This window comes from Sorghum bicolor, chromosome 1 (genome assembly GCF_000003195.3).
Source record: "Sorghum bicolor cultivar BTx623 chromosome 1, Sorghum_bicolor_NCBIv3, whole genome shotgun sequence".
NCBI classification, from domain to species: domain Eukaryota; kingdom Viridiplantae; phylum Streptophyta; class Magnoliopsida; order Poales; family Poaceae; genus Sorghum; species Sorghum bicolor.
In genome coordinates, this window is record NC_012870.2 from 76,103,657 (window position 1) to 76,113,199 (window position 9,543).

The 9,543-nt window shown below is 46.8% G+C and overlaps 2 protein-coding genes across 2 annotated transcripts; both read left to right on the forward strand.

The window, feature by feature from the left end:
• LOC8059826 lies at nt 3,194-5,309 on the forward strand. The gene has a single exon (XM_002465750.2). It carries the CDS (start codon nt 3,507-3,509, stop codon nt 5,136-5,138), a length of 1,632 nt encoding a protein of 543 aa, XP_002465795.1. The 5' UTR covers nt 3,194-3,506; the 3' UTR covers nt 5,139-5,309.
• Nucleotides 5,946-8,272, forward strand: LOC8082128 (cytochrome P450 704B1). Its single transcript, XM_002465751.2, has 5 exons — nt 5,946-6,272; nt 6,375-6,590; nt 6,708-7,004; nt 7,107-7,499; nt 7,606-8,272. Exons 1-5 carry the CDS (start codon nt 5,946-5,948, stop codon nt 7,987-7,989), a joined length of 1,617 nt encoding a protein of 538 aa, XP_002465796.1. The 3' UTR covers nt 7,990-8,272.

A 9,543-nucleotide genomic window follows, 5' to 3' on the forward strand; every position in this document is an offset into this window, starting at 1 on the left:
GTGATTGAGAAAATGCAGAGAGATGAGGTCACAATAGAATAGTAAATGTGGCTTGCACTTTATGGAGTGAGGCCTTGTTTAGTTGGTAAAATTTTTTGAATTTCGCTGTAACATTTTTGTTTGTATTTGACAAGTATTGTCCAATCATAAACTAATTAGGCTCAAAAGATTCGTTTTATAAATTACAAATAAACTGTATAATTAGTTATTTTTTATCTATATTTAATGCTTCATGCATGTGCCGCAAGATTCGATATGACAGAGAATCTTGAAAAATTTTGAAAACTAAACAAGGCCTGAGAAAAAGCAAAGACATGAGGTCACAGTAAAATAGTAAATGTGGCTTACACTCTATTGGTATAGTGGTCGGCTTGTTTAGTTCCAAAAAATTTTACAAAATAGGAATAGTAGCACTTTTGTTTGTATTTGATAAATATTGTCCAATCATAAACTAACTAGGCTCAAAAGATTCGTCTCGTCAATTCCGCCCAAACTGTACAATTAGTTTTTATTTTCGCCTATATTTAATTCTCCATGCATGCGTTTAAAGATTTGATGTGATGGAAAATCTAAAAAATTTTGCAAATCTTTTTGAGAACTAAACAAGGCCTTACACTCTATTGGTATAGTGGTCTTAAAATGCTAGAGCTTACATGGAGCATTACTTTTCATTAAGACTACAACCGGTTACGTTGTTGGTGCTCTTACCACACGACGACGACATGCTGAAATACTGAAGAATTGCTCTGACTGACTTGGACCACGCATGATCCATCACTCTTCCGTCACAGTGCTATACAAAACGAAAATACTATAATACCTATTAAATTTTAACACCTCCAATCAAACATCCCCTAGTCACATTCCTACGCATCCGAGAGCGAGCGACTGACTGACTGAGTATTAGGGACCAAGGAACAACTGGAGGCAGAAAAAAAACGTGGCACGTATTCTTCAATGATCATTTTTCGCATGAAAGATCGTCATTTGAGTTTTGACAATAACAGCTTTAATCTCAGAATGACCTTTGAAGTCCGCTTGACTTTTCCCAGCAATGAACGCAAATAAAAACAAAAGGTGCCTCTATATGCTAATCACTATCACTACATGTGCACAATGCAACTGCCCAGCTTTCTTCGAAAATCATTGACTTGTACACTTCAAACTTCAAAGATATAGAGCCTGTTGGCTGACACAAAAAGTGATTTATTCTCTCAAAATATTTGTCCCTGCCTTTTGGACTCATAAATCGACCACACTAATTCACGAACGTTCATTTAAAATGAATCCAGCGAACGATCTCCGATCAATCAAATTATCCTTTTTAGAAAAGCACTTAATCCCATATGATACCATTTTTAGACGGACCTAGAAATATGCGACTCCCAGACTCCTTCGGGCAGACGTTGCGTGCGCTTTTTTTCTTTTTGTGTGCAGCCACACGAGCGACGGTAGTTTCACTTTCGTATTTTTTTTTAAAACCACACACATAACTTAGAAAACTGAGTTACACAACATAACTTTTAAGATTAACTTAGTAGTTCTAAGTTATATAACATTACTTTTCTCTTTTTGCGCAAAATTTATATTATTAAAACAATTGCGAGAATAGTATTCTCTTTTCGTTTTAACGGATTTTTTTAGAAATTAATCATTGAGGAATGTAGAAAAACGGATTTTAAAAAGGGTGCAAGAGTAAAATAAAAATAACTTTTACACATTATATTACACAATAACTTTCATATAGATAATGCGAAGCTATATAACAAATTACATAATAGATTTGCATAACTTATACAACTATGATTTTCAGCATCTATGTGTTTTTAATTGGAAGAATGCAAAATATATAATGTGTAAAATAATAAATTCAAATAACAAAGTTGACTAGAAGAAATACTTTAGTTAATAGCAAATAATCTAATATAATGTGATAACACATGAAACTAAATAAAGTAAGTTCATCAAATAAAGTTAAGATGGCATACACATGAAACACAAGTTAGATATATAACTATGTACAATAAGTTAATGAAATACGTTAGTTAGCATTCTTTTGTAGATGGATGTAGTAATCTAGAATAGAGGGAGTATATAAATTACACAATACAACTTATGTACATAAGTTACCGAAATAATATATTAGTGTATATAGAAAGTTGTGCTTTTATAAAAGTAATTCTACATAAACATAAGTTACACAGTACAACTTAGCAGAATAGGTTAGCAACATAACTTAGCAGAATAAGTTAAGAGCATAATTACATGTTATAAGTTAATATACATAAATTGCTACTAAAAATAAAAATCTTCGAAATATATGGAATTAGGATCTATTTTTGTTCGTCTTGTCACGTTGAACACACTGGTGTAGATGGAATTAAAAATAGACACACCGTTTATAAAGTATAGTAATTTAAAATAAATGTTTTGTTTTTTATATGGTGACGTAAGGAACAAGGAAAAAAGAAGCGGGGGAGGAAGGTGGACGATGAGGCTGCTTTAACTATCGGATCATTCGCTATATCTTGGAAAGATTTAGGCTCCTAAATATCGGTGGCACCTCCGTTCACATCACCCCCGCCAAGAAGCTGTGGACATCGACCTTCCCTTTGTCCCTATCAACACACACTGCTAGCACCTTTCTAAGAGCAAGTATTATAGTGGGTTGTAACCTGGCTAAATGCTGAGGTGGAGGAGAGAAGGGAGGAGAGAGAGGAGAAGCAGGCTGTAAGCTTACAGCCAGCTTAGGCACCGGAACCAAAAAACCTTATGAGAGAGATAAGTGGACCATGTATTAATAATGAATAGCTAACTATTGTATGGGTGGGCTGGGAGAAGGCTACAAGAAACCTTATAAGCAGCAAGTGGGGCTGTATTATTAAACTTGCTCTAATTCTTTGCTCCTTGGAACTATGGAAGCACCCTAACGGCGTGGTCATCCGCGAGGAGCAACCATGCCTACAACGTCTTCTAGGCAACTGTAAACAAGCTGCAGCGAGTACCCAGCTAGAGTTAAAAATTAATCCCAGATTAGTTGTGGTTTCTAGCTAATTGTCTAACAACTAATTGAAGACTTGGTTTCAAAATTAGCTCATCTATTAGCTTTTTGGATAGGATTCACTAGATTTTATCGAGTTTTTAGATAGCTAAAAAATAACTCTTGGATGAAACAGGTTTAATGGAGCGATCAATTGCTGCCAGCGGTATAAAAATCAAATCGTTCTAGATCCTGAAATAATAATGACTATTTAATACGAAATAAAAAAACACCATTACTGAGCTGACCTACACTGACAAACTGATAGCCGTTACTCCAGCTCCAGTAGCACAGTCCATCGGATTCAAATTTTCCCAACCCAGAAACAGAACTCCGACATCGCCGCGGCCAGCCCAGCCGCCCACGCAGAGTGCGCACTCCCAGCTCCGCCACCAACAAACAAGCCCAAACAAAAAAGCATTAATCTCACGACGCCCCCACCCCGCAGCCTCCCGGCACCGGAGATATGGCCGGAATCCAGGACGACGGCCTCGACAACGACACGCTGCAGCATCTGCGGAGCCGCGCGACGCAGCTGCTGTTCAAGGAGGACTGGAGGGAGTACGTCGCCGTCTGCTCCCGCATCATCGACGCCGCCTCCTCCGGAGACGACCGCCGCCTGCTCTGCTCCACGCTCGCGCACCGCGCCGACGCCCGCGCGCGGCTCGGGGATGCCGCCGGCGGGCTTGCCGACTGCGACGCTGCGCTTGCGGCCGAGCCAGCCCACCCCGGCGCGCTACTCTCCAAGGGCGCGCTCCTCCGCGGCCTCGGCCGGTACGCCGCCGCGGCCGACTGCTTCCGCGCGGCAGCGCTCGCCTCAGGCGGCGGCGCCGCCGCGGACGAGGCGCGGGAGCTCGCCGAGCAGTGCAGGCGCCTGGAGGCGCAGGCGAAGAGCGGGGTGGTGGACCTGTCCGAGTGGGTGCTCGCAGGGTTCGCCGGGAAGTTCCCGGATCTAGCGGAGTACGTCGGGTCCGTGGAGGTGCGCCGGTCCCCGCACGGCGGCCGAGGGCTTTTCGCCGTGAAGAACGTCGAGGCGGGGGCTACTTTGATAATCGCCAAGGCTGTGGCGATCGGGAGAGGGGTGATTCCTGATGCCGCCGACAGCGACGAGAAGATGTTCGTATGGAAGGACTTTGTCGGCAAGGTGCTCGAAGCTGCCGAGAAATGTCCGAAGACGGCGGCTTTGATCTATACTCTGTCTACCGGCGAGGAGCACCAAGACGAGCCTGTCGTCCCGGACATGGTAATTTTCAGGAATGAAACTGAGGGCGACAGTCTCAGTGATGGTACCAGCGCGGCGAGGGCGATGGGGACACAGGAGGCTGCTCATGTGGACAGGATCTTGAAGGTGCTCGACGTGAACTGCTTGACTGAGGACGCGCCAGCCGCCGATGTGCTTGGTAACAATGGTGTCGTCAACTGCGGCGTGGGACTCTGGGTCTTGCCGTCGTTCATCAACCATTCCTGCCACCCCAATGCCCGGCGCACTCACATCGGGGACCATGCCATTGTCCACGCGTCCAGGGACATCAAAGCCGGGGAGGAGATCACATTTCCATACTTTGATGTGCTTGTGCCAGTGAGCAAGCGCAGGGAGGCATCCAGAGCTTGGGGATTCGAATGCAAGTGTGATCGGTGCAGGTTTGAAGCCGAGGATTCCATTCTTAGGCAGGAAATCCTTAAGTCAGAGAAAGATTTGGCCAGTGGAGGAGACATAGGAGCAGTGGTGGTGCGGCTGGAGGAGAAGATGAGGAAGTCTGTGGTGAGGGAAAGGCAAAAGGCTTTCTTGCGTGCGTCATTCTGGAGCGCATACTCTGCCTTGTATGATTCTGATAAGCTGATGAGGAAATGGGGAAGGCGAGTTCCAAGCGAGGCCCTTGTAGCAGAGACTGTTGCTGATGTGGTCAGCGGGAATGAGAGCGTGCTGAAAGCAATGCTGAGGGGTTCCAGGGATGGCAATGGCTGCGGCAATCGGCTAGAGGTGGAGGATAAGGTGGTGAGGATTGGGAGGGCAACCTATGGCAAGTTGGTGAAGAGACACGCAATGAGAGATCTCTTCAGACTTACACTGGATGCCACCAACAAAATTAACATCTAGATTTTGATACTGTCACTCCTAATTTATTCCTTGGTTGAGCAACTTCCAACAGGTTCATGTTAATGAGTACTTATGCAGCAAATATTCTTGTTTGCTTGACATTTATAATAAGTAGGTGATCCGAATCAAAGATCATCCATGAGAGCTGTATTTTCATGCTCTCTTGATTTTTGTTTCAGATTATTCTTTCAGTGTTCACAAGAATTTTATCAATTTGATCCATATAATTTTTGAAGTTAGGTTCGTTAAATCTCATATCCATCCTTTTTTTGGTAGATTGGCAACTACATGGCTATATTTCATCAGCTATTAACTTGCAAGAAAATAATTCGCAATGGGCTCACAAATTCTTGTTCAGGATGTACTTTTCACTTGAACTTTCATGTAGGAACAACGAATGTATCATTGTGCCTAAATTTTTAAAGAATTGTGGACAATTTCTGGTAGGCTGAGTTTCAGACTTTCAGTACCAAGCTGATGGATCACATTCTGGATCCGAAGTATGATAACATAATCTGGCAACTCCTAATTGTAATAACAATGAATAACCTGCAAATACAGTATAAGAGTGGCTCATTTTCTTGGTTGGCAGATCACAAAAAGGAACACAAAGGCTAAGCGCCAACTTGTCCGGGAGTTAGGTCATGGATACCATATGAATGAAAGAAATCTTAATTTCCGGTCACACCAAGATTGTCTCTCTCAAGGTTGGTAACAGCAATACCCAATATATCACCTAACAAACCCAGACAACACTACATACATAACATCCATCACTTGGAGACTGGACCCTTCATCAAGAGCACCATGGAGGAAGCTCACCTCATGCCGGCGACACCATTGTTCCCACTAGCAGGGCTCCACAAGTACATCGCGATCCTCCTCGTTGTCCTCTCATGGGCCCTGGTCCATAGGTGGAGCCTGAGGAAGCAGAAAGGCCCGAGATCATGGCCGGTCATTGGCGCCACGTTGGAGCAGCTGAGGAACTACCACCGGATGCACGACTGGCTTGTTGGGTACCTGTCACGGCACAAGACAGTGACCGTCGACATGCCGTTCACTTCCTACACCTACATCGCTGACCCGGTGAATGTCGAGCATGTCCTCAAGACTAACTTCACCAATTACCCCAAGGTCAGTGATCTAAACTCACCGATGTTCAGTCTTCTGTGATGCTGTGCTAAAGGTTCAGAAATCAGAATTGAAAGCTGATTCCAATGCCTGAACACTGTGCAGGGGGACGTGTACAGATCCTACATGGATGTGCTCCTCGGTGACGGCATATTCAACGCTGACGGCGAGCTGTGGAGGAAGCAGAGGAAGACGGCGAGTTTCGAGTTCGCCTCCAAGAACCTGAGGGATTTCAGTGCCAATGTTTTCAGAGAGTACTCCCTGAAGCTGTCGGGCATACTGAGTCAGGCATCCAAGGCAGGCAAAGTTGTTGACATGCAGGTGAACTCACTGCTCCCTTGCCAATGCCAGCATGAGGATTTCTTGGGCACTCTCACTCACTGTGAATCTGAGACTGACAAACGTCCTAATTAACACGAGAGCTACTTTGTGATTCAGGAACTTTACATGAGGATGACACTGGACTCGATCTGCAAGGTTGGGTTCGGGGTCGAGATCGGCACGCTGTCGCCGGATCTCCCCGAGAACAGCTTCGCCCAGGCGTTCGATGCCGCTAACATCATCGTCACGCTGCGGTTCATCGACCCGCTGTGGCGCGTCAAGAGGTTCTTCCACGTCGGCTCAGAGGCCCTCCTGGCGCAGAGCATCAAGCTCGTGGACGAGTTCACCTACAGCGTGATCCGCCGGAGGAAGGCCGAGATCGTCGAGGCCCGGGCCAGCGGCAAACAGGAGAAGGTTAGCTTGTTTCGTTCTTCAATTCACCATCTTGGTTGGGACGAACCTGATCCTGATTGATTATATATGTGTGTGACTTGTGAGGGAAAATTAAATGGGCAGATGAAGCACGACATCCTGTCACGGTTCATCGAGCTGGGCGAGGCCGGCGACGACGGCGGCTTCGGGGACGACAAGAGCCTCCGAGACGTGGTGCTCAACTTCGTGATCGCCGGGCGGGACACGACGGCGACGACGCTGTCGTGGTTCACGCACATGGCCATGTCCCACCCGGACGTGGCCGAGAAGCTGCGGCGCGAGCTGTGCGCGTTCGAGGCGGAGCGCGCGCGCGAGGAGGGCGTCGCGGTGCCCTGCTGCGGCCCTGACGACGACAAGGCGTTCGCCGCCCGCGTGGCGCAGTTCGCGGGGCTCCTCACCTACGACAGCCTCGGCAAGCTGGTCTACCTCCACGCCTGCGTCACCGAGACGCTCCGCTTGTACCCCGCCGTCCCTCAGGTGAGCGCGCACGCACGACCACCGGACTCCGGTCCGATGCAATGCGATGCAGATGTGGCTGCTGGGTGAGAGTGAAAACCTGCAATGCAAATGCACTTGGACGCAGGACCCCAAGGGGATCCTGGAGGACGACGTGCTGCCGGACGGGACGAAGGTGAGGGCCGGCGGGATGGTGACGTACGTGCCCTACTCGATGGGGCGGATGGAGTACAACTGGGGACCCGACGCGGCGAGCTTCCGGCCGGAGCGGTGGATCAACGAGGAGGGCGCGTTCCGCAACGCGTCGCCGTTCAAGTTCACGGCGTTCCAGGCGGGGCCGAGGATCTGCCTGGGCAAGGACTCGGCGTACCTGCAGATGAAGATGGCGCTCGCCATCCTCTTCCGCTTCTACAGCTTCCAGCTGCTGGAGGGGCACCCGGTCCAGTACCGCATGATGACCATCCTCTCCATGGCGCACGGCCTCAAGGTCCGCGTCTCCAGGGCCGTTTGATGCCATATATGATGACTCGCTTAATGCCTTAATCCACGCCAAATAATGTTCATGTTACATATTTCCATGCATGTAAGGGGAAATGATGGGTTTCATTGGTGGTTTGGTCTTAAAATTGCGTCGGATCATGCATGAGAACGATCGACCACCACCAGTGTTTTGTACTTCATTCTCAGTGGAAGTGTGGAACGAGCATGGTAAGTGCATGGTGGGTAGATGCCAAGTTATGCATACAAGTTCATCATATAAGAATACACCTACTAAGAAATTTTCATTCTTCGCCGGATGCTTGCCCAAATCATGGTACAGTCTGTTTGTATCGCCAATTCACCATCGTGATTATTCTCCTCTACAAACCACTTAGGCCAGCGCCAACATATGGTGGCTTTGCTAGTGGCTTTGTCTGGCTAACTAGGCTCGAATGCTGACCAGTGCAAAAGTTGGGTGCTCCATAGGTGTCAGTGTGACATACAGAGACTGCTATGTCCTCGGAGAGAGATGATAGCACATAAGAGAGTGAGGGGCCTTTTACATATTTACCATCATAACGGTGGCCTCTCACCTGATTCTCACTCTTATAATGTGCCATATATATTTACCATCTTTAAACAACAATTCTTTCATTTCAACCATATTTGTACATGTGGCATGCTACCCCTGGCCTCACTTTTTTTTATTAAAACAAACACATTCATGCATAGTACACTATAGATTCTTTTTATTAGCAAAAAATAATAGGTATTCAACTGAATACCCTTGATTTCAAGTGGGTCTTTGACCATAATTTTTCGAACGTTAAATCCATATAAAAACACCAGAGATACCATAATTTTTTGACCATGTTTTTTTGGAAGAAAATAAGGCCAGGGGCAGTGTCGTCATTTCGCCTGCCCATGCTGAGTCAGCACCACCATGTCAGTCAGCCTGGGCTGCCAAATGTGCAAATGTGGTCTAAATGTAAGAGTTGTCATTTAAAGATGGTAAATATGTATGGTGTGTTTTAAGAGTGGGAATCAGGTGAGAGGCCACTGATGGTAAATATGTAAAAGCCCCGGGGGGGAAAAATGCTTCCACTGTGGTAGAGTTGAAAGTATGTGCTTGCAGTGGAAAAATAGTAGTAGTCACACGAAACCTATGTCTCCATGGAACAGAATAATTTTCTAAAGCCTTGCATTGATAATCTTGAAAATGGGGATATGAAACCACGCTGAGACTTACATATGACTGTCTGGTTATTTGTTCCCAGATCACAGTCCTTTAGCTCTGCTCATCGACTCTCCTAGAAGGCTCTCGTCGTGCTACAGTTGAAAAGGGCAAAACAAGGCGATTTGGGTGTCGCTGGCGGAGCCGGCGGTCTCCTCTGCCTCAGACAGCCTGCGAGGCGTTGTGAGGTGGCGGAGGCCGTTGGTCTCTTGCCGGCGAGTAGGGTAGGTTGTAGTTTAGGTCCTAGGGTCTCTAGGTTTAGGGTTCCTGGCGGCGTCGACGAGGCGATGGCGGCGGCGTCGTGGCGGAATAAGTCCTCTCGGTCTCTTCCTCGCCCTGTTGGTGCTCTAC

Coding starts and splice junctions, on each gene's coding strand:
- LOC8059826 (XM_002465750.2), top strand. CDS start 3,507: ATGGCCGGAATCCAGGACGACGGCCTCGACAACGACACGCTGCAGCAT.
- LOC8082128 (XM_002465751.2), top strand. CDS start 5,946: ATGGAGGAAGCTCACCTCATGCCGGCGACACCATTGTTCCCACTAGCA. Junction 7,005..7,106: donor CCAGCGGCAAACAGGAGAAG/GTTAGCTTGTTT, acceptor TTAAATGGGCAG/ATGAAGCACGACATCCTGTC. Junction 7,500..7,605: donor TGTACCCCGCCGTCCCTCAG/GTGAGCGCGCAC, acceptor ACTTGGACGCAG/GACCCCAAGGGGATCCTGGA.